This window comes from Clavelina lepadiformis, chromosome 3 (genome assembly GCF_947623445.1).
Source record: "Clavelina lepadiformis chromosome 3, kaClaLepa1.1, whole genome shotgun sequence".
Classification (NCBI taxonomy): Eukaryota; Metazoa; Chordata; class Ascidiacea; order Aplousobranchia; family Clavelinidae; genus Clavelina; species Clavelina lepadiformis.
Window position 1 is genome coordinate 8,201,151 of NC_135242.1, and position 24,298 is coordinate 8,225,448.

Sequence of the window (24,298 nt, forward strand, 5' to 3'; positions counted from 1 at the left end):
TCTTTACTTAAAGAAAGGAGGATGTTGATAGGTATGAACTAAGTAATAAGATTTCTATGTTGGCCATGCTACAGCCATGTGCTTTCTTGGTTGTGCATTGTGATTCGTATGTGGAGTAATACGTTCATGTTCAAGACTGTCTAAATACAAGAGATTCTGCCGAACGTCTTATCGACTTAGTTCAACACATAATATCACGAGAGTAGCGATATTAACAACCGTCAATGCTTCTTTCTTGAAATATGCTGATTGAACTATCAGGCAGAACATTGAACGCAGTATACAAGTTTTCCTCACTCCCATAACCAAACTATGGCGAACAAGACTTCATCACTTTGCACTCAACCCAGGACTCCGGTCCCTTGGATGGAGTTCATTTTAGTGGGTTTTTCTTTTACCATCCAGGCACACATATATCGGTTTATCTCTTATCGCTTTATCTTATCGGTTTATCTTGTGACGATTACGTCACGAGTCACGAGTTGTTTTGAGATGTTTGGAATTTAATTTGGAATCCTGTAATTCAGTTGTTTACTAGACTTGAGTTTTCCTTAATGACGTCAGATAAATTTCCTCGATTGAACTAGTGTGCCACATATATTACTGTTGTAATGTTTACGATCTCCCCTTTTACCGTTTCACGTGTTACTGAGCGCGATGTAACATTCAGCAAGATTTGCCCAAAGGCAAAAGCCTTTGTGTTATAATAAACAAAATGGGAACTTTATAATTTAGTAATTTGTATAGACAGAATCAAGCAACTAACAGCATAGTCACGCAATTTGAGAAATGAAAACTCATATCATCGAAGCAGAAGTAAAACAAGTTATCAACCATCAATCGTCCTCGCTCATATTCAAACAATTACCGCCAGCATATGCGGTCTTTATGACAGATATGTTCCTTGTGTAATACTTCACACAAGTAGTGCACAAGTGAATATAAAATTTGTCATAATCTTTTCCTGGCACTTACATCTCTGTCAATGTAGCCTATGCATATTCAAACAAATTGATCAAACCATCTGGCCAAAGAGATTTAAACACATGAGTAGAAACTTCTCTTTTGCGCATGACGTCATGTTTGTTTCTTTTATTCTCTTGGAGCATATTCTACTTTCTCCACGGTCACGGTTCACTACATAACAATAAACATGCAGACGACGACAATGATTTTCAAATCTGTTTGCTGCTGGAACAGATTAGTCTTATTATTAGGGTGCAGTTGTTGGGATCCAATAGGTGTTAACTTTAATTGAAATTAATTAATGAAATCAGGTGAGAGTTTTAGGTTCAGCAATTAACTTATTTTCAGTTCCTTGAACTGATAATGCTGCTGTTTTGTATCAAGGCATGGCTTAGCCTACTTGAGTTGCGCGGGAAGATTTTTTCGTTCACCACATTTAAGGTGAAAAATAAAATGAATGGATGAAAAATTTAGATAGACCGAGTCATATTGTATTGTTTCATCTGCGCATAAAATTTCGCTCCACGCGCAGAATAAAAACTTTACAGATTAAGACTCAATAGTACAGGTCTTATGTTGCAGGCTTTAAGTTATTGAAATAAGCTAAATAGTCTGAAATAATGGCAAATTTGTGCTGTTTACCAATGTGCAACAACAGGTCACCTGCCGTGACTCTGTTTAAGATACCTTCGAGAAAATTTGTAAAAAAGGAGAAGGAAAGCTGGGCAGAAAGGTTGGAGTGTATCGTGCTGGCTTGCAGAAGCGACGAGCACATAAAAAATCTATTTGCTCGAGATGCTGTGAAAATGTGTGAAGTGCATTTTGAAAGATCTGACATTGTTTTAAGTAAAATTTGTTCTACATAGACTTACGTGCAGTGTAACTAGTGTATTGAGGAAAGATATTTAATGTAATTATTTAATGTATTTTCTTTTTATGATGGCTGTGATCAACCTAAATACTCGATTGGAGTATTATATGACATGTCATTAAGGATATGCTATTATGGCTGGAAAGCACCTCGCTCAAGTTGTATTTACTCCCTGGATATAACTACTCAAACACTACACGGCACCATAAAAGATATTGAATCGTTTTCAATATGTTCTGGATTGTATAGTTCTGGAAGTGGCCTGCCACACATGACCACCAAATCTATGACACCATTCAGTTCTGAAAATGCACCAACGGTTAGGAAACTTGCATACAGGTGAAACTAGTTTTTCAATTGTGCCTATTGCATTTGTTACATAAATGAAATTTATCATTATTTAACATTGAATGAATCATATAGAGTGGTGGGATTCAGCCGGTTCGTGCGAACCGGTTCTTGGAATTTTAATGACATCTGCGAACTGGTTGTTAACAAGCATATGTATAAGCCTATGTGTATGTCGGTAACGGGTCAATATGGCATGCTGCTAGTGACCATATACTTACTTATTTTTGGTAACACTGATAATGCATTGCACTTAAAGTGTACACAGTATCTTAGGCATATTTTGTGACTTTTCTTGTTAAATGAACCAAATTTCTTGTTGTTAGAAATGCAAGTTGTGAACTTTTTCTCAAGGAAAGTGGTCAGTGCAGAAGTTGTTGTAGTGTAGATGAAAAGGAGGGACGGCTCAACCAGAAAAGGCTAAATTATTACCATATGGTTAAAGATCAACCTTTAAAATGATCAGCGCAGCCAACATTTAACCTACCATCTCGAATTACCTCCACCTTTACTGCTAATGAAATTTGGTGATATTGCACTTCGTAATCCTATTAGTAATAGTCTCATTCGCAAGATTGTCAGTGTCAGTAGCTGTGCTTTTTACACTTAACTATATGTAGATTGAGCAATGCCAGAAGATAGAAATAAAACAGTATTATTTAAGATAGTCTTGTTGTTATGAAGTAATTCTTTATTAGCATTAGAGAATTAGAAGCTAAGGTTTCGACTCTGTTAGCTGATGATACGGTGCAAGTGGAGGTAGATAAAATTATGTCAGATGACATGACAGCCATTGTTAAAGCAGGTATCATACCGATTACAAAGCTGGTAATCCAGAATATGTTACTTATAACTATTCTAATGAAGCTACAAATGTAATGTGATGCACCTACACAATGCATATAACTCAGTCTTTTTGTGTCGTGTGTTTTTGTGAAGTTTACGTTAATATCATACATTTTTTTAGCTCAAGATGAGGATAAAATTGATAACTTCTACTCAATCTTTTGGAAAGAGCAGCAAAAGCTAAATAGTATGAAAAGAAATGGGGAAAGATATCACCCTGAGTTAATAAAGTAGGTTTAGGTCTCCTTGAGTAATAAACTACTGAATAACTACTAAGTTCAGAACTGAACTACTACTGAGTAACTAAGTTTAGTTGACCTCAATTTTTGTTTATTTCGTAAAAGCGTGCTAAAATCAACCCTTGCAATTTTCTTTATAGGTTCTGTTTGAGTCTAGCTGCTAAAAGTAAAAGCGCCTATGAAGAATTACGACAAAGTGGCATTTTACGACTACCAAGCTCACGCACCCTAAATGACTATCGGTAGCGTATGGGTTCTGTTCTCTGCAATTTGGCTACTACAAGCTAACTACGAGCAATTGTTTCACTTGCTCACTTTTGTACTGTTTTCAGAAACGTTTACTGCACTGCACCTGGCATTCAAGATAATGTTTTAGAAGAACTGAAATCCAAAAGTCTCAGTCTAGCATCACATGAACGATTTCTCGTTATATCAATCGATGAAATGAAAGGTGAAACTTTTCTTGGAATTTTTAACACTATTAATCACACTGTGTAAGATTCTTATTCATGCTTTATGACAAAACAATGACACAAGTTATTAACTGTATATGCACAAGATATAACCTGTTGCTTATTTTGTTTACAGTGAAAGAAAATATTGTGTATAATGCAGCAACAGACCGAATAATAGGATTTGTTGATCTGGGTGTCGACAGACAATACAATAATGAAGCTCCTGCCACACATGCCCTACAATTTTATGGTAGGAGTATCCTCAGCAATTTTTCCCGGCCTATTGTTTTTTATGCCACCAAGAATACAAAGGCATTTCACTTGGTTAGCATGTTCTGGGAAGTGGTTGAATCCTTGGCCGGATGTGGTTTTACAGTCTTAGCACTTGTTGCTGATGGTGCATCCTGCAATCGAAAATTGTTCCAATTGCTCAATAATTCCAATTTGACCGTCCCCTACAAGTGCATTAATATTTATCAGCCAGAAATGCCTATTTATTTGATTAGTGACCCTCCACACTTGCTGAAGACAGCCTGTAACTGTGTGAGATCCAGCCGTCCAGGTGGAGCTAGAATGATGAAGTACAATCAACATTTCATTTTGTGGAAGCATTTTTGCCATGTTCCCTACCTATTTGAAAGTTCAGAGTTGAGAAGTTGCAAGTTGACTGATGGCCATTTTTCCCATAAGAGTTACGCAAAAATGCGGGTTTGCTATGCCGCACAATTGCTCTCTGGAACTGTCTCCAGTTTAATGAAGAGTCGTGGTGGAGAAGAAATGAAGATGAGTGCGTGGTTTGCTGGTTTGATGAATAAGATGAATTTGATGAATTCTTCGTCTCGGGTTAACTTGTGTAATGTCAAGTGTTTCCCCTTTTTGTTGTGTGCAACAGTGGTAACGTGTGATAAAAATACATCAAACAATTTTCGTGTTAAACATAGTGACAATTTTCTTGGCAAGAAAAATAGTGATGGGATGCACGTAATTCCATCACAGGAGAATTTATGAAACAGTTCATCCGGTGAACTGTACGAAGAAAATAGCTTCATAAAATAGTTAACCGCATCTGCAGTTAGATCTGTTTTAACGCCACCCACTGTTTCCCACCATTCCATCAGCTTTTCTCTTGTAACATTATTGCAAGAAGATTCTGCAAGACAAGTGTAAAATTAAGTTTGTTTGATTTTTTTAATCGGAATCTGCCAATGATAGAGCTCAAAATGAAATAAGTTTCAAACAAATATACCGTGAGCAGTTTTTTGATGAGCCAGCAAAGTTTCATTACTTGTGCAGTTATGCAAACATTGTCCACATCTGCAAATAAATATTTTCATTATCAGATTAAATGACATCAATACATCAGTACAGTATTACTTCAAATATTCGTTACGACTTACATTAATTTGTTGTTTTGATTGGCTGTTTATTATAAATTGGCGAGAACGTACACTCTGGGTGACCGCCATACAGGACAAGCTCAACAGCAGTTGGCTAATTGATTAATAGGCATATCGTATCTTACATGAAGTTTGCTGCATCGTCTTCTGGGTCACAATCTATTTCAATAATTAACTTCAAGTTGACATCCATTAGATCCCAACAACTGCACCACAATAACAAGATCTAAAATCAGACTTTCAGTAGCCTATTTTAATGACACAACACCTGCAACATAAGGCCTATGCTAATGAGTAATGAGTTTAGTTGCTAATTGCCTGGTCGAAGATAAATGTGGTGAACGAAAAAATCTTCCCGCGCAACTCAAGTAGGCTAAGCCATGCCTTGATACAAAACAGCAGCATTATCAGTTCAAGGAACTGAAACTAAGTTAATTGCTGAACCTAAAACTCTCACCTGATTTCATTAATTAATTTCAATTAAAATTAACATCCAATGGATCCCAATAACTGCACCCTAATAATAAGACTAATCTGTTCCAGCAGCAAACAGATTTGAAAATCATTGTCGTCGTCTGCATGTTTATTGTTATGTAGTGAACCGTGACCGTGGAGAAAGTAGAATATGCTCCAAGAGAATAAAAGAAACAAACATGACGTCATGCGCAAAAGAGAAGTTTCTACTCATTTGTTTAAATCTCTTTGATCTGGCTGGACACGAATCATGTATCTGACCTTCTTCTACTTCCGCTCACAACCGACGTGTGTAAAAGATTCTTACCGCGTAGCCTACACAGGCCCCCTGAACGGGACCCTGATTCCATGGATTGAGTTTATGTTAGTGAGGGTTTTATCCTTCCATCCATATATACAAGTCGGTTCCATCTTGACGGTGACACAACGCTTATGTCCTGCCAAACCACCAGCACCAGCGTAACTTTTGTTTTACATTAAAAGTGTTTAAATAGTGTGTTTGTAATTTGGATTTGGTGGCCGTGCTGACGCCAATAACTTTTTTACATTCTCTTACTGGTCTTTATTGCACGTTTTTGCCCTCGAGGCCTTGCCACATTTTCCTGTCGAATTTGTGGAAATTATTGTCAATAACTACTAATATGTTTGCGATCACTTGCGTCAGCACAATTTTTTCCTCCCCCACATTGAAGACGAAAAGAAAAATGAATGAAAATGGATGAATGAACCTTGGCGGCTTTTACTTCTGACAGTTTAAAACTTCATTTAACGTAGAAACTTAAAAAAATTCATATAAAAAAATTTATTTTAGAGAGTGACTGTTTCAACAAAAGGCCTACCAGGCCTACAACAACCTAGCAGAAACGTTCTAGCAAACAATTTTGGCTGCCACTATGTCAGCAGAAAACATCGTGCATTCAAAGCAATTTTTTATATCCCTGTTAACGTAACGTAATCAATCAATCATTTTATTTTTTGTGAAAAGCCTGTTGAGAACAAAAAATCAAGCCAGTTGTTACTAACATGCGCCAATACACAGGAATAAGTGACAAAACCGAAAATGCTTAAAACGTGCTCATGAAAAATAACGTTAATATTTGCTGGTAACAACTAGCAAGGTTATTAAACCTATATTAGTTAAATCCAGTGGTGGGATTTAGCCGATTCGTGCGAACCGGATCTTGGAATTTTAATGACTTCACGCGAACTGATTGTTAACAAGCGTATGTATAAATCTATGGCCCCAGGTCAATCTGGCATACTGCTAGTGTGAGAATCGGATGTTAAAATATTTGAATCCCTCCACTGGTTAAATTCATAAAACATTAGTCGAAAAGACGAGCAGGTTGTGCAAGCAACTGATGAACGAAAATTGCATTACTGCTGTACATCAGTGGATGAGAAAAAAAACCCCATCCCGGGCAAAAACCCGGTTTCTGTTAGCGATATAGGCCTACTACAATATAGCAGTAAGGAAGGACGATTTCTCGTCAAAAACTGCCTTACTTTTCAGTCGGGCTCAAATACATGCTAGAATTTACATGGTTGCACGCACGATTTCTCATCGAAAATTGCCGAACTTTCTAGTCTGGAAAAGAATATTGAATAGTTTTGTTCGCTTTGTGCTCGAGCTTAAGAAACAAAAAATTAGTTTACAAAATCCGGCGCATCAATAAGTTTTAATGATACGGTTTTTGTTGTGAAGATGCAAAAGCGCATGGATCGTTTTTTTAATACTAGGCCTAGAGGCTACTTTAAAAAATTGATATAAATGTACTTGAAAGAAGTATTCCTTTAAGTATATTTTTCTTCATTGATATTAAGGTAGTGATTAGTGAACTTACGTATAGCCTCACTGTAAATCTAAGCCTGCTCTCTTGCTCTGAATAAGTTTTCAGACTGGCAATATTTTAAGATTTTGTTTTTTGATACCAATAGCCTACTGCGTTCACCATATTTAGTTCCAATGATTGAATAATTTTTCTTTAAAAAAGATTTTTTACTTGTGCAGATTTCAACTTACGGAAGATTTTATTGTTAGTCTATCTGTTTGAAATATCAAATGGCTGCTGGCCCTATTTCTGAGAGGAATCAAGGTAAGATGGACTAGCCATATAAATATGAAACCGGACACTCTAGAAAATGTCACCGTTTTGTACTTGGAAATGTACATGCAAACCATGCACGAGATTTATCAACGTAAATGCACAAGATTCATCAACGTGCACGCTGATTTATAATAAACAAAGAAAAGCTAGTTGTTTGCATGTTTGCAATAAGTAAACAAATACTTAAGTGCACGCTCAATTCCTCGTTGAAAACTGTCATACTTTCCAGTAAGACATACAAACCATCAGAATAAGTAATGGCATGTACTAGATTAGTAAGTTATCTGCTTTTGGGTAAGAAATGGCCTGTGCAACAAGATGAAACAATAGCCATTATACGCGCAATTAATTTTAATCCTACGCATACTTAGCAAACTTTGCAATCTGGGACATGCACATCCAAACGTATGTTACAACATGTGCATGGAAAAATTTTGTATGCACTTTGTTGAATGTTTTGTGTGCTATATTGAAAAGTCTTCTAGCTTTGGGAAATGTGGAGCAAAAATGTGGTCTGTGTCACACTATTAAAATTTATCAGAGTATGGCAAACTTTTGTGTTAATGTTAAGTTATATGAAAGTGCTTTGTTTTTCTCTTATCGTTACCGCAATACCATAACTGCGATCAAGAAATGTCTCAATGTGTTGTTTATATACCGTTGATTAGGGATCAGTGCAACTCGGTTATATTGTCAGTAATGATTTTATGCGGTCAGAGTGAAATTTTTTTAGGTAACATTTTATACTCAGCGTATTAAGCCCGCTGCTAATTTTTTAGATGACTTGGACACTCTAAAAAATGGTCCTATAAACCATTTATTTGCTTGTATAGTTACTTACCTGATTTTCTCTTCCATTGAAAGTCTCCCTTGTAATATCATATTATACTATTATTCATAATGACCGTAGCCCCAGCAAGGTAAAGCAGTAAAGTGGTATCTATACTTGTCTGCGGATAACATTGCTGTGAATTTTGAAGAAAAAATCAGTGAACATGAAGATCAGTAAACAGGAAGATTGCTGATAATTGTTCAGTATTTTATGTTTTGTTTGCAATACCATAACCATAGAAGCACATCTAAACAAGTAGTCATTTGTATTCAGATGCTACAGTATATGTTGGAGGATTGGATGAGAAAGTAAATGAACCTTTACTATGGGAATTATTTTTACAAGCTGGTGTTGTCGTTAGCACTCATATGCCAAAGGTACTATGTTGGTAATTTGGTACTAGTGTTACTGCCTTGGTAACTATCTGCTTGTATGGAAATAACATAACTTTTTTGTAATTTAGATCTTAATTAATTTTCAAAATCATTAACACCTGTTTTATGTCACCAGATTCAATTCAGTAAACAGTGCCCTTTTTATGTGGCGTTTTTAAGCAAGTTCAACTAAGTCGTTTTAAATTTTTTTGCCTGCTTAACTTTTGTGAAGCTAATAAACGTGCTCGCAAGACATTCTTTGCAATCTTGATTTAATTTTTTTTAGGATCGTATCAGTGGAAGCCATCAGGGTTATGGTTTTGTGGAATTTTTGTCTGAGGAAGATGCAGATTATGCTATCAAAATTCTAAACATGATAAAACTATATGGAAAGCCAATTAGAGTAAATAAAGTGAGTTTTAAAGCCTACTTTGATGTCATTGCATGCAGTAGCTTCCATTACAATGTTTTAGCCTTTTTTAACCCAATAATGTTTTAGGCCTCTTCACATCAAAAAAACCTGGATGTTGGTGCAAATTTATTTATTGGAAATTTGGATCCAGAAATTGATGAGAAGCTGCTCTATGACACTTTCAGTGCATTTGGAGTAATTCTACAAACCCCAAAGGCAAGAAAGATAACAACCACTAAAACCATGATGAAACTTTTTCCTGTAATCAAGAAGTTATTATTAATCAACTTTGCTGTAGATCATGAGGGATCCAGACACTGGTAATTCGAAAGGTTATGCATTCATCAATTTTGCAAGTTTTGAAGCTTCTGATGCTGCCCTTGAAGCAATGAATGGGCAACATTTATGTAATAGGCCAATTAGCATTTCATATGCCTTCAAGAAAGACTCTAAAGGCGAAAGGCATGGTGGTGCAGCAGGTATATTTTTGTGTTGAAATAAATCCATAAAGACTGTGTTGTGTTTTACATTTCACTAAATAACTGTTAAGCTAGCAACTTTGACGTTGATGCCTAGTTTAACCTGTTGTATATTAGCTCAACATGTTCATCTTATTTGTTTTCCAAAATAGAAAGACTGCTTGCAGTGCAGAACCCTCTTTCGCAGGCAGACCGGCCCCATACCCTGTTTGCTGATGCTCCTAGTGAAATGCCTATGCCAAATATGGATATGATGCCAATGGATATGCCAGGTTATCTGCAGCAAACATAAACGTTTACTTTTTGAAATAATTTTTGTCTTACATATTTTAAACTTTGTCTAGGCATGCCACCACCTCCAATGCCTATGCCTGGAATGCCCCCTATGGGTCCACCCATGATGCCCCCAATGGGCATGGGACCAGGACCTATGCCTCCTCCCCCACTTGGTCCTATGCCTCCAATGCCAGGTGGCCCACCAATGAGAATGCCTGGTGAAGATCCATCAGGAAACCCATCTATGGGCGTTCCATCGAATATGCATCCTCCAGATTGGGGTAACAGACACATGGGTCCCCCTCCACCAAACATGATGCCACCAATGGGAATGGGTAAGTCTGACAGTGCCAAAATTAATAATCTGACTTTTATTCAAATTGTATTTATATTTTGCAGGTGGCCCCAGAATGGGTGGACCATTTGGTCACCGGGGCCCTCCACCAATGGGCCCACCGATGGGTGGACCACCTGGTCCATGGGGACCGCCAATGTATAATGATGGAAACATGCCAAGAGCTCCACCAGGTATGGGAGGTGGACCAATGCGACCACCCCCACCTCCTCCCAGGATGGGAGCACCCCCTATGAGTGGTCCCCCCCCTCCCCCCATGATGGGTAACCAAGGAAACTGGAATGGTGAAGAGCGCTGACCTTAGCAATTCTGTCTTTGGTGAAGCAGCTAAAGATGCAACCATGCTTACTGCATGCAACAATACGTTTGAGCGATGAGACACAGTAGTACAAGATCAAGTTTTACTGCCATTCATTTATGTGACATTTTTAGCTCAAAGTACTGTGAAAGCATTTCAGTTTTACTGATATTTTGTTTTAATATAATTGCATAAAATTGATTGCACAACACGAATCTCATGAATGCAGTGTATCAGCATCAGTAATCACTAATCAGGTAAATAATTAACAGTGAATGATAGTCAGTTCGGTAATAGTTCGCAACTGTCAGTTCGGTACCACGTCAGCTTGCCAGATGGCACAACGCCACATACTGGAAATTGCGCGCTCTGTAACGCACTACATTGGCTACTTTTCAACCTCTCAAGAATAGGACATTTGCTGCTTCCTGTAGCCAACACTGCTATGTTTTTGGCCATGTTTAAACTCCTGTAAGTCAAAGTGACACGTCGTGGAGTTTTTTCTACTGGAGCATTTTCCACAACAGCAACCATTCTAATAAAGGAGGCAACATGATTTATGTAACTAATTAGTTCAAAATTAACGAATATTCCCTTGATACTTAGAAATATGTATTCAGTGTTCTCTGATCAATAACCATGACTTCTTACCTCACATTTTCTGATAACACTGGATGATTAGGAAACAACGATGCAGTGTGACCATCAGTTCCCAAGCCAAGCACAACATAATCAAACCTCAAATCATCACCAAGCAGTGACTTCAGCTTCTTTTCATACAACATCACAGTGTCATTTTTACAAAGGGAATCAATAGAAGTTTCTATTGGCATAGGGTGAATATTTTTATATTTTAATGAAGGCACATGATCCAAAAGCAGTTGAGACAGATTTTCAAAATTTGATAGTCCACTATCTTTTGTACATCTCTCATCAACTTGCCAAATATGTGTTTTCCCCCAAGGCATTACATTTTGCATTTGGCTAAGGTGACGAAACAAAGGCATAGGAGATGAACCTCCCGACAATGCAAGATGAAAAGCTTTACCATCTGCAATAGTTAGCTGTGCAACCTTAATTATGTCATCAACCAAAGTTGCAAATATTTCATTTTTGCTTCCCATGATCAGGGGCTGCCCTAACCAAACAGACTGAACTACTGATTCAGCTGAAGCCTGTGTCCAACAGCTTTGAAATTTGAGTCCATGTGATTGAATCCCAAAATCCAGACTATTCTTATTTTGATCACCGCCAGGATAAATACACAAGCGCTTGTCATCAGCAGAGTTTACAACCGAATTCCAAATTCTCCATGAATCAAGAAGGGTAGGTGTAGTTAGAAAATGTTCCTGCTTACCAAGAAACACTTGCTCTATGAGAAATGAGTATGCATCCCTGATTGCATTAGGCACATAAACAGAATAACACTTCAGTTTAGAAGATTTAAACGAAAACTGGTCATAGCTTGTTTCTAGTTTCCATCCATCTGGGACAAAGCTTTTATCATGTGGAAGATTTCTGCTGACCAGAATAGCCGGAGTGGCAATATTCCCATGACCTATGTAAAATACCAGCTCTTGTTTTGTTGAACATTCTGTAATAGATTTAAAAGAAATTCACAGGTTAAACACCTTGCACACAATATGTAATCATAGCATTAAGTAGCAATAATAATTATGTAGTCATACTGCATACGCAGTGGCAACGATATAAATGCTTAAGGACCCTCAGTCTTTTTAAAAGTGACCGTTTCACAAAGTAGTTCATGCAGTCCATTGTTAAAGTTAGACATTGGACAGTTAGATTATGAAAAAGTAAACAAAAAATATTGTTTTCAGGTGTATTATGAATTAAATTGAAGATAGATTTAGGTTTGCTATGACTTTCAGGTAAGATCAATAAGGAACCTAGTAAAGTAATTTAAAATGTACATATTTTTCTAGTGAGTTTTTTTTTGTTTTTGTAGTAGATGTTAAACTGAATCTATTTCAGTAAAACTGCATGATTCTTTAAAAATCCTATATGACAACTAGCAGTATTATACCTAACTCCAAATCAGTTAATTTGTCTGTGGTTTATTGTACTGTCTTTGCAATATATGTTTTCAATAACCATACTTGAATCTTCACCAATATTTCTTTTCAGTGTACACATGAAATTCATATGGCTGTTCAACATAAAAAAATTTTCACATCTAGTCAAGTCCTGCATGCAGCTTCTCAATTTTACTGTTTATTTCCATAACATGCAATTTCCCGCTCCATTTAACAATGAGCAAGTTTTTCCATTCCATACTAAGCATTTACTTTTACCATTTCTTAAGTCTAATTTAAACCATCAGCAGTCTAGTCCAAACATTTCAGTGTTTGGGACATTTTGGAACTAAGTTCCACCTCGTGATGTATTTGTAGTCCTTGGATATCCAAACTCTGCCTGTGGAAGACTTCACAGCCAATATGAAACTTATTCCCTATGGCCAGACACACAACAATCACCATAAGCTCTAACCGTGTAACCTTGAACTTTAGTCAACTGTATAAGGCACTTGACCTAAAATAACTACTTCTGGTTACAACTAACAGTGGTTGTACCCTAAATAATAAGTTACACCATACCATCATCTGAAACCACAAATGATGTTTCTTTAAACACAATCCTTGCGTAACCAACTCTTTCATCCATCATCTTTCCGGCTACCATAGCAACTGGAACGCCCTGCCATCTTGGAGAGGATATTTTCAGAAGCACGCCTGTTTATGCAGAAAATCATTAAATATTATTGCACACAAGTAAAAAATTCTTTGGATCTCTCCTTGCACCTGCAAATGTTGGAGTGTTTGTAGTTTTATCTCCTATGCCAAAATCTTGTTGAACTTCGTCTTGATAACCTAGAATGTTTGAAAAATAAATAGCATGAATTTGTTTTAACTCGTCAACTGATATAAATTTGCATTGCAAAGTATGCACTGACTTTTATACTGCCCCACAATGACTTCTTCGTTTTTCAATGTTTGGATCTGCTGAAGTAACTTGATCTTGTTCTCCTTCAATTGTTCGCTTAGTGATAGGTTTTTGTCATAAACTGGCATATCCATTGTCAGCAAATAAAGAATTTCAGAAAGATGATTTTGCATAACATCGCTTAGAACTCCATATTTATCATAAAACTTTGTTCTCCCTACATAAAGTAATGTAAGATGCTGGAGTTTAGCAAATTATGATAAACTTTATTTTACAGGTGATTTAGAAATTTAATGAGCCTTTTGGTTTTGATTTAAAAAGCATCCACTATAATTGACACCACTGGTTATGTACATGTATGCACAATACACACAATGCAGTTTATTTATAAATGTTAAATACCTTTCACTCCGATTGATTCCTTCATGACGACTTCAATTCTTTCGACATGATGATTGTTTAAAATTTGTTCAATTTCACTATTTGCTTTACGAAATGGAATAATTTGCTGAATAGTTTGCTTTCCAAGGTAGTGGTCAATTCTAGAAGGCCAGTGAACAAATTTGAAGAGGTGTGTAGCTACTATTAAGAAGCATTTGTTCAAATAACATAGAAAAATATGTATAATACCTGTAAATCTCTGACTCTTGTAAATTGCTAGATGTGATGTTTGCCAGAAGCTTTGCCGACTCTTCATCATGCCCAAATGGCTTTTCAAACACAACTTTCAATTGGTTGGTCAGTTGAGAACGGCAATGTCGGTGAATATACCCAGAAATCTTTTCATACGTAAACGGCGGAACGCTCAGGTAAAACACGCGTTGATAATCACAAGAATGGCCTTTTTGACAATACAGAGAACTTGAGCGATTGTTACTCAGTTCACCACAATAGCGTTCGTAATCGGCATTCTCTTTCAGTTGGACGTAAGGTATCTCCTTTAAAAACTTGTTTTTTGTTTCTGCGCAAAAATTGTCATCTGGGTCGCAGAAGGCGATAGCAGTTAATGTGCTTTTTAATTGTTCTGTTCCGTGAATTGCATCCTTTGTCCCAGCGCCGTACAGATTGAATGTCCACCCACTGAGTTTTTCACCGCCTTGTCCATACGTACGATATAAATCAAATAACCCCTTCCACAAGTATTTTCTAGCAAGGTCTCCGTTTGCCCCAACAAGCGTTATGTCAAGATGATTCGACTGCAACTTAATTTCTTCAGAAATTGTGCTGTGAGCATTACAGGCACATAATACGAGCAAAACCAATATGACACAAAAGGCCCTTCGCATGATTACCGCAATTGTCAAACCGCAAATGCCAGAAGGCTTTTTTTTGGCTTATTCTTACCGCTCTAACCACATCAATGGAAGAATGAATCATCACAGTAAAACACATTTTTACTAATACTGTAGTATGGATCAATTAAGTTTATTGATTTAATATTTGTCAATATATTATCACAACTGTTAACACTTTGTAACCAACATTTCGCTTCAAATCGCAATTACTCTTCCACATAAATGTCGATTATATTGTCATCGCAATTCTTTCTAGTTCTACTTAAGACTAGGACATGTCACGAGGTAACACTTGGTACTACCAAAACGTCTCAAGCACTGAGAAATTTTGGGTTAGACTCATGGTTAGACTGAAGGAACGATAAAATAAAACGCTTAAACATATGGATACATATGATGGCAGAATTTCCTCTCCGGAAGAAGTACCATATGAGATTAAATGCATAAGCTTAAGCGAAATAGCGTATTGGTAAAGATTTCAGTATGGTTATATGGTTAAAAACATATATTGCAAATACAATACAACAAAACACCGGCATTTCAAATAATCTTAAATAACTTATAGCCTATACCGGTACCAGTGTTTATCTAGATTTTAACAAGTAAAATATTTCCTGTAAGCAGTTCAACTTTGTTCCAATGGTTCAAATATGGCTGACAGCTGGCTTAAAGCAAAAAAAGAAAAACGCCACCATGCGAAAAAATAGGAGATTCATCCACAAGAAAAAAGGAAAACTTCAAAGCGATCCCGCCGTGCTTGATCAAACAATGGGTTGCCGACGTTGTGCTTGATTGTGGGGAGTGTTACGCGGCTTCTTCAATGGCGCAATGAACGGTTTTGAAAAAAGCACTTCCAGCTCTTTGGGTATGGCCGCGTTCGCCCTACATGATAATTGCGTTGAGTTGTCACTAAGGTTTATGATTTCATTTAGTCTAGTTATGTGAGTTTTACAGAAAAAGGCTTGTTAGAATAGTGGCTAAATGTGGCTGATTACTGTATGTTAAATTTCTTATTAAAAAGTTTAGGTACTATAAGCTCTTGCGATTTTGTGGCTTATTGCAGTCATTATATACGATACGTAGCCAATAATTTTGAGGTACCTTACAGATAGCCTGTCCCGACAGTAGTTTTAAATTAGCGTATTTCATGTTATGTTTACTAGCATACGAGGCTAGCTATGGTATTTAAATAAAAGTAGGCTACTCACTGCAATTTAAATGTGAAATTTCTTGCAACTTGTCCATCTATAAACAAGATACTGTATCAGTAGAGTACAATACTGACCATGTGTAGTTAATATGCAGAATAGACCTATAGCTGCTAGGCTATATACCGTATAAAATTAAATTTAGTAGGTTATCTCCTGTTTATTTAAACCAACACTTTTCGGGTCTAGAATACAAGTTAACAACCACAGGTTGCATTTGTATACTAGACCCCAGCTACTCAAATTTTGACGTCATTTTGGTTGTGGACTTTATTAGATCCCACAGCACACATTTTCTGAACTAGAAATTGCACAACAATGCTTGTGCGTAACAATGGACATTATTACGTGCCATAATTATAAAAACAAGGTGACGACTAACTGGTAAAGACCACAAACATGAACATCTCAGAATAAATAAAAACATGTAGCGACATTCATAATCGTACACATGTAACAAAGAAAATAAGGAAAAAATCTAACTCAATAAACAGGACTACAATAAATGCACATGTAGCGCTCATGGCCTGTTTAGCCATGCTTTTGCTCTACGTGTGACCAGGACAATGCTGGAAACAAAGAAGCACAGCTGCCTCTGACACAAAATTATCGGCTGCGCTTTTTACTCACAAGTCAAAAAGGAGTGACTTGTTCCAAACTGTGGAAAAAAATTATCAAACATGCTGGCTTATACTGTATGCTCAAAATCTCTCAGACGTAATATTTTCTTTTTCACTTTTTGATTTGTGAGTAAAAGGCTCTATGTGTCTATCAAAATAAACTGGTTTCTCATGTTAATAATATATATGATACAGGTTATGAATAAGGATCCTAGAATAACAATTTTTTATAACTGAGTCTCAAGACATGAGAATCCAATTTTTGTATTTTTTTAAATCCCAAGTTCTAACCAGTTTGTTTAATAGTATACTCAGTGGTTGTTTCACACCACAAGATCAAGCATGCCACTGCACGCTTTGGAAGTTGTTAATTTAACTGCTTAATGTTAGTTTGATAACTGTCATCTTATTTGAATTATTAATATAATTCTTAAACATGTTTGCCATTGCAAAGGAAGGCAAAAGAAAAGCAAGCTGGAGCTTTAATTTTTAACATTCCAACTATTGTAGAAACATAGGTTACAAAATTTCTGCATTCACATGTTTTCAGTATTTTACACACTCACACTTATTTTGAAATTAAAAACATCCCAGATCTTGCTTTTACTGAGTATCATGTATTTGTTTTCAGTGCTTCTAGTTCAGATGACTTGTAAACGTAAATTTGTTAACCATGTATCTCCAAGTTGGGAGCTGAAAGAAATCAGAATGCATTCTTGCGTGCAGTGATTTGTGGATCAACTGGTTCATAGTCCCCACCGAAGCACTGTATATACATACTTTGAAACATCATTCATCATAGCTTCGGAATCTGGCTTTCCACCATCAACAACGTGGCACATATCCGCTGCAATTTGTGTTTCTTATTATTATAGTAATGCAGAATGGCACTTACAATTCTAAAAGAAAAGAAACCATGAGCATTGTACAGTCCTATATTTTAGGCCATAACTTTACAAAGGACCACTCAAACATTGCTGTGAGACCACCAACCATAGGAGAAGAACATGAAGCTGTTTCAATATCTTCTCACAGTAGTGTTAGTGGAAAATCCGAAGTGTCCACAGCAACACCCCGGTAAATTTCTATGTCCTTTTACCGGATATTTTGTATTACTGCTAGCTACCTCTAAATGGTTCTTTCCTTGTTCATTTTTATTGCTCTTTTTTACTTGCTTTGCATCCTTTTTTTATAACTAACACTAAATACAATTGGCTGCTTATTTCGTGTTACCACTTACCAAACCAAACTTTCACAGACGAACTGATATGGATCTTGGATATGAACCTGAGGGAAGTGCCTCTCCACTTCCAGCTTATGAACGATGGAAATTATCTCTATACAATATGCTTGAAGACAGTGAAGGTGTCAATGCGTTTAGGCGATTTCTCATTAGAAGTAAACAGGAAAGCATTCTTGAATGCTGGCTGGCAATGAAAGGTTTTAAAAACTTTGATAATATCAATCGGAACAGTGGAAATTCTTCTGCATCGTCTTCTACAACAGGATCAATGTCACAAGCTAGTGCAATAGAACAAATGGAAAAAAGGTTAGTGTAGAGTAATTGCAGCAAATGACAAACAAACAAGTAGAAAAGTGAGGTTATTAACTAAAGCCACCCACTGTATCTGACAAAAAGGATCACATGGTGCTGGACATTGCGAGTAGTTGCATTTGCCCATTTTAATGATAACATCTCTGCTGAATTTAGAATTATGTTTTTTTTTTCAAACTAAATAAAGATAGCATACACTATCTGTCAAGTGTACAGTTTTATGCTTGTTTTGCATAATAAATGTAACTGCATTATTATGAAGCTCAGGGAACAATGATTATTTATGTAATTAATATAGAGTTATATAATTAGAACAATTATTTTTTCCTACTGTCCTAAGAACATTAAGTATATAACTAATAAACTTTGCAAACAGATTAATTAAACAATATACACACATATATATATATGTATCTGGTTTTGTAGTAATTCTTAAGAAATTGAAGTAATGACCAATTTTGATAATAGTTTTGATTTTGTTACTTTTTTGATTTCCTTGTTTGACCGCATAGCACTGCTGCTGCATGTTGTTTGCTTAAACATCATAAGTAGAAATGTTAATGCACCCAATACAAATCTCCCCGCTTCTCTCTTGATAGACGGTTATACTTCTATTATTTTCTAGCTAAAAAACCACAGGCTTTATCTCTCAAATACCATAAGAGTTATTGTTTCATGTCATGCATAACAAATAGCCTCGCTGTCTGATTCACTGTTATTTAGACGACTACTTTATCTGTTACATGTCTGGAGTGTAAAGCTGTGTAGCTATCAGTGTTTGAACACAAATGTTTGGTACTCATTGATTTCTATTTAGCATTATTAGGTCATTACTTTCAAAAAATGCACTCATCACATATCTGAGCAAAATATACATGATTTATTTATCTTTAAAATTATTTTAAAATGAATGAAAAATGCAAAAATTTGTTTGTAGAAAGTTTACTGAACAATGGTATGGAACGTATAATAAGAAACTGTTAAATTACAGAGCCTGTTGTTTATCTTGCAAATATGATAATTTAGCTTCTGTTTATAACTTTTGCTTTGTGTACACGTTACTAATTACTTAATGATGTGTACGTATATGATATTTTTACCAAATTTGTATAAACTTACAGAATCAAATTGGCAAAAAAGATTTACAAAACTTACATGACTAGTGGTGCACCAAAGTCTATTTCAACAGTTGTGAAAGATGCCACCAAGCAATATATAATGTCTCAAATAAAACTTGCGCTAAAGGTAATGAAATCATTTTGTTTTGATGTTGATAAATGTTTTAATGTCTCTCTGTTGTTCATTTGTTCTAGTTTTTGAGGTAGTGTCAACTTTACAATTCCACACCCCACCCTTTCATACCAATAACATATAGCAGTACTGTAACATGACTTGACATTATAACATCTCCCTTTCTTGATAGGAGTGTGGAATTTTGTATTTGACCCTTTAAAACTTTCTTGTTTTTCTGTAAAATGAAATGTAAAACTACAAGAGCAGCTTAAATTCAGGAAACAATATGTATTTTTAATATGTAGTGAAATTTTATTGCGTTTTGCAGAATAAAGCTGGAGCAGATTTAGATTCAGATTTGTTTCATCAAGCCCAAACTGAAATCGAACTCAATGTGGAATCAAATTCTTACAAGAAGTTTCTAGCAAGTAATGAATTCTCCCAGTATGCTGCACAGTGTGATTCCTTAAGTGCCAAAGTTGCTAATTCCGTGCAATCAAACCTATCGCAGTCTCCTAGGGTGAGTCGGAATTATATATGGGTTCGGCAATATATTGGCAGAAATGAAAGGAATTGAGATTTTTTGGAAGACTTGACCTGATCTATGTTTTAGTGTTGAAAAGACTCAGTTTGTGTTTACGTTGAAATTTTGGTTGACTTGACTCGAGTCACAAAACACATTATTTCAAACTATTATAGAATATACGAAAATTCAGAAAGCCGTTTATTATCGACCTAAAATAAATCGTAAATAGTGATTTGTTTGTGACTTGGCTTGTGTTAAAACTTTGACTTGACAAACGTTACTCACTCGACTTGATTTGGACTAACGCTGTTAGTGACCTGACTTGTGTTACAACCGTTAAGACTTGTTTTTATCATTATGTTTTTGTGATGATTTATTTAAATACCAATTCTACTTCTGAAATGTTTTTTGTTTGTCTCCTTGCTTTAAAAACACACCATGAATTATGATATGATTTTTTAACAGACCACACAGTCATCAGCTCCATCTACAAGTGATGATCCAAATGTTCTGTCAACTACAGAGTCAACATCAGCTACATCCCAACCATACTTACCTCGTCTTGATGAGAATCAGGTTTGGAGTCCTCCAAAGGATGCACGACAAAGGTGAAATGCCATGTTTTAAGTACCTATCACTACCAACATTACCACCAGCGTCTCTAGGGTAATAGGAAAAAAGTGTTGGTAAACACAAGCTGCCAATTGTAGATAATCACTATAAAAAAAACCATTGCAAGTGTATACTTTTTAACGTCCAAGTGTGAGAGAACTTCACTGCAGAATATCTTCATCCATTTTGAAAGTTTTGATTACAGTTATTGTAATCGAAACAACCATTGAATGATGGTTTAAATTTTGATGAAAGCTGTAAACAAATTTGATTATGTTACACTAGCAGTTAATATAGCAGAGTAAAAGGAATTACTGCTCTATGTGCAATTGCCATTGTAAACAAGTAGAATAACTCTTAAGGACTGAAACAGTACTGATGTAGACAAATTGCTGTTATGTAAGATGGGAAATGTAAAAGATGAAAAAACGTATTTTAAGTAAATGTATGTGAGTGAAATATATACGAATTCTGTTGAAAACTGTGCCAATAAAAATCAATGTCCAATATAAGCGCAGCTAGTGTGTTTTGCCATTTTAAAAACTTTTATTTGCATGGCAAAAGTTGTGATGAGATAACTCTCTCAATTAATGTTTGTTGTACCAGAACGACGGCTTCTGCTAATGGAATGCGACTGACATCAGAATCTTTAGCTAAAACTGCTATATGTAGGTCAATGTCCCATAAGCATGCTTCATTTGAACGCACATCCGTGGATCTTGACCACAGCAATATGGAAGTAAGTTAATCACGTTCAAATTAAAAGGAATACTGATGCCAAGCTGTGTGCTTCGGCTGCCTAATCCCGTTAGACATCAGATAAAATCATATTTTTGATTTCTGAGTTTGTATCTTTTTTACATCCACAGAAGAGGGCTGCTTTCCCATACTTTACTCCAAGTGGATACAGAGTCCCTCCAGCATCTGCAATTGGTAGTGATCAGGCATCCAAGTCCTCAGATGCAACATCTGACACACTCTCTTTTACAGACAACAGCAGTGTTGACGGAATGGCAACATATTCATGTGGACGATCCGGTAGCCATTTTACTATTTATTGTGTCATAAGGCTTTGACACATTTTTTGTGATATACTTGAACTTAGGCTTTTTTCCGTTCCTGTAAAACTTGCTTTAAACCACTCTAGGTATTGAATATATTGAACTGTTCATATGATGTTTTAAGACTAAGGTGTTTTATTGGCAGGTCAAAAACGACAAATGCGTAACCAGGTAAAGAAAAACCCTGCTAATGCCTTGCCAGAATGTGTTGGTTTTGTTCAGCGGACTTCGAGGTAAATGCGAAGATTTGTATTGTATATTTACAAAAGCAGCAGCAAATTTCTTGGAAATAGACTGTTAAGAAAATTGGCTTTAAACAAACTCTGTGAGTAACATTAACCCCATGTTGCTTTTTTGACAACGTTTTCGTGTTTAAACATTTCCAGAATGAAAGGAATTCCAGCCAACACCAACCTTGCCGGGACAGATCCTTTGGCTTTTTTTCGACTACTTGAGAAAAAATTGCTGGATGTCATAGAAGAAAGGAAAGCCCAACAGCAGAAGCTGATTGCAAATGCTCGAGCCAAATCTGCTGAGCTTCATCACTCTGCCCCTCCAGCCGGGCCGGCTATTAAAGGTGATGATGAGGACATGGAAAAGATGTTGGATAATCATCTTGCATGGGCAATGCCAAGTCCTGGAGGACGTCATTCTCCACCAAACTCTGGCACCAGACGAAGACAGGCAATGTCGTCTGATCCGTTTTACGGACAGCAGAATGTCAATCCTTCTGTAGGAGGCCAAACAAACAATGCACTACAGCATAAAAGAAAGGAAGCGGGAGTTATTGTTGGCCTTGTACCAGGAATGCCACAAAATGAAGTGCCTGATGTCGATACACCGGTGAGTACTTGCATCATTTAGCATCTTTTCAGTAAGTGCAATTTTATTGTGTTGGTCGAATTCAAACACTATTACTCTATATTCAGGTGGATCCAGTTGACAAGAATAAAATGATTACTGCATGGATTCAAACACCGCAAACACAAACGCAGCCAAGGTAAAATGTTCAATCCATGCTTTAATAACCTTATTAATTAATCAAATAAAACATCAGTCAACAACGAAGTCTGCTATGCACGGTTAATTCAGAACAAACAAGGTTTTTTTTTAATGATTTTTTGTTAGTTTAAATGGTTACTTGAACTTAATTTTACAGGAGTAGAAAGTCGCAAAAAAATCGTCGATTCACAGCGCCCGGTGTTGAGACGGTTCCTGAAAATGTGCCTTATGTTCATCCTGCTGAAAGTACTGGCTTGCAGTCGAGCACCACCAACCAAGTCTATCGAAAACTTCAACCGCTTGCTCAAGATCCAGCTATGCCTCCTTTTGATCAGCCTGATGCGGATACCACCATTGAGGAAGTAAAGAGGCGATTGATGGCTGAAACAGACGGGTCATACGAAGACATAATTCCTGACTTAGCTTCTCTTAACGTTTCCCCTTCTACAATGGCTAACATGCGCGCGCCCCCTACAGATCATCTACCTGTTAACTCAAACCCAAGTTTATCTACCTCCTCTTCGAAGCCTCAAAAGTTACCGGAAGATGTTACTAATCCAACCGCACAAGCAGAACAAGATTCGGACTCAGATTCGTCAACTCAAACAGCAACATTTTCCAACACGAACAACACGTCCTCCGGCGGAACGCAGAAGACCAGCGCAAATGCGTCCGATTATTTAGACAATAACACAACGGTTGTATATTATCTGCCTCACGAACCTGTAGCGTATAAAGTACACATACCGCATAGCCCTCTCACTCTTAGGCTTTTCAAAAACTATCTTTCAAAAAAGGGAAATTACAAATACTTTTTTAAGCAGTATTCGGTCGAATTACAGCGCCCAGTATTTTTTGAAGTTGCCACAAACGATGAAGAGTTACCACGCTGGGAAGGTATTGTTTTGGCTAAGATTGAGCCTTGCCTCTAAATTTCTTTAAATAAAGTTCGTGTCGTTAATTTATTTTTGATTCTACCGCGGCTTCTCTTCCATCCTTGCAAAGGTTCTAACGAAATGTTCTTTTTTATTTTTGTGTGTAAGTGCTGTCTGTAATGTTATTTTTTGCCGCCTGAGAAGCCTTTTTTCTGCCGAATCGTGGCTTCTGTGGCGGATATGGTGCTGGTCGACGCAGAAGGCATCACGGTGTGTTTTTCCCACGAAAGACGTTTGTTCACTTTTTTCAAAATAATCATTTATGCATGACTTCGCATTGAGTGCTTCTTTGTGCCCAAAACTTTTTTCTTTTGCGCTTTTTTCGAAGTTTTAAGTTTTAATAATTACTATTATTCCACGCTTTCATGCTCACCACTTACTGCATTTAACGTAATAAATTTCATTTAAAAAACATCTCTTTCGTTCCTGTGTGACCATCGCGCGTTTGAAAGGTCACTTTACTGCTAAACGTCAGCTGGTAAAGAAATTATAATATCTATAATAAAATACTATAATAAATATACTAATAATACTATAATTGGACTTGGCAAATTGTTGGT

General features: G+C 36.4%; 3 protein-coding genes across 3 annotated transcripts; 2 read left to right on the forward strand and 1 right to left on the reverse strand.

Moving 5' to 3' along the window:
* Positions 1-7,545: 7,545 nt before the first annotated feature.
* Positions 7,546-10,939, forward strand: LOC143448391 (splicing factor 3B subunit 4-like). The gene is made up of 8 exons (XM_076948113.1): positions 7,546-7,692; positions 8,810-8,913; positions 9,197-9,322; positions 9,410-9,538; positions 9,621-9,801; positions 9,954-10,073; positions 10,146-10,412; positions 10,477-10,939. The coding sequence occupies exons 1-8, from the start codon at positions 7,659-7,661 to the stop codon at positions 10,728-10,730; spliced, it is 1,215 nt and encodes a 404-aa protein (XP_076804228.1). The 5' UTR covers positions 7,546-7,658; the 3' UTR covers positions 10,731-10,939.
* LOC143448389 (GDH/6PGL endoplasmic bifunctional protein-like) lies at positions 10,820-15,798 on the reverse strand. The gene is made up of 7 exons (XM_076948112.1): positions 14,322-15,798; positions 14,094-14,233; positions 13,702-13,908; positions 13,550-13,618; positions 13,346-13,480; positions 11,382-12,324; positions 10,820-11,265 (listed from the first exon to the last, which is right to left on the reverse strand). Exons 1-7 carry the CDS (start codon positions 14,975-14,977, stop codon positions 11,013-11,015), a joined length of 2,403 nt encoding a protein of 800 aa, XP_076804227.1. The 5' UTR covers positions 14,978-15,798; the 3' UTR covers positions 10,820-11,012.
* A 1,626-nt stretch (positions 15,799-17,424) lies between these two features.
* Positions 17,425-24,282, forward strand: LOC143448392 (axin-1-like). The gene is made up of 11 exons (XM_076948114.1): positions 17,425-17,891; positions 18,073-18,363; positions 19,491-19,614; positions 19,931-20,122; positions 20,594-20,736; positions 21,347-21,479; positions 21,610-21,778; positions 21,947-22,034; positions 22,188-22,644; positions 22,731-22,801; positions 22,961-24,282. The coding sequence occupies exons 1-11, from the start codon at positions 17,692-17,694 to the stop codon at positions 23,733-23,735; spliced, it is 2,643 nt and encodes an 880-aa protein (XP_076804229.1). The 5' UTR covers positions 17,425-17,691; the 3' UTR covers positions 23,736-24,282.
* Positions 24,283-24,298: the final 16 nt, after the last annotated feature.

What these genes read in the sequence shown, in the direction of transcription:
- LOC143448391 (XM_076948113.1), top strand. Translation starts at nt 7,659, where the DNA reads ATGGCTGCTGGCCCTATTTCTGAGAGGAATCAAG. An exon ending in TTAGCACTCATATGCCAAAG is followed by an intron (nt 8,914 to 9,196) that starts GTACTATGTTGG and finishes AATTTTTTTTAG; the next exon opens with GATCGTATCAGTGGAAGCCA. An exon ending in TAATTCTACAAACCCCAAAG is followed by an intron (nt 9,539 to 9,620) that starts GCAAGAAAGATA and finishes ACTTTGCTGTAG; the next exon opens with ATCATGAGGGATCCAGACAC.
- LOC143448389 (XM_076948112.1), bottom strand. Translation starts at nt 14,977, where the DNA reads ATGCGAAGGGCCTTTTGTGTCATATTGGTTTTGCTCGTATTATGTGCC. An exon ending in CAAGAGTCAGAGATTTACAG is followed by an intron (nt 14,234 to 14,321) that starts GTATTATACATA and finishes CTGGCCTTCTAG; the next exon opens with AATTGACCACTACCTTGGAA. An exon ending in GTGTTATCAGAAAATGTGAG is followed by an intron (nt 11,266 to 11,381) that starts GTAAGAAGTCAT and finishes CTCCTTTATTAG; the next exon opens with AATGGTTGCTGTTGTGGAAA.
- LOC143448392 (XM_076948114.1), top strand. Translation starts at nt 17,692, where the DNA reads ATGCAGAATGGCACTTACAATTCTAAAAGAAAAGAAACCATGAGCATT. An exon ending in ATAGAACAAATGGAAAAAAG is followed by an intron (nt 18,364 to 19,490) that starts GTTAGTGTAGAG and finishes ATAAACTTACAG; the next exon opens with AATCAAATTGGCAAAAAAGA. An exon ending in CCAAAGGATGCACGACAAAG is followed by an intron (nt 20,737 to 21,346) that starts GTGAAATGCCAT and finishes TTGTTGTACCAG; the next exon opens with AACGACGGCTTCTGCTAATG.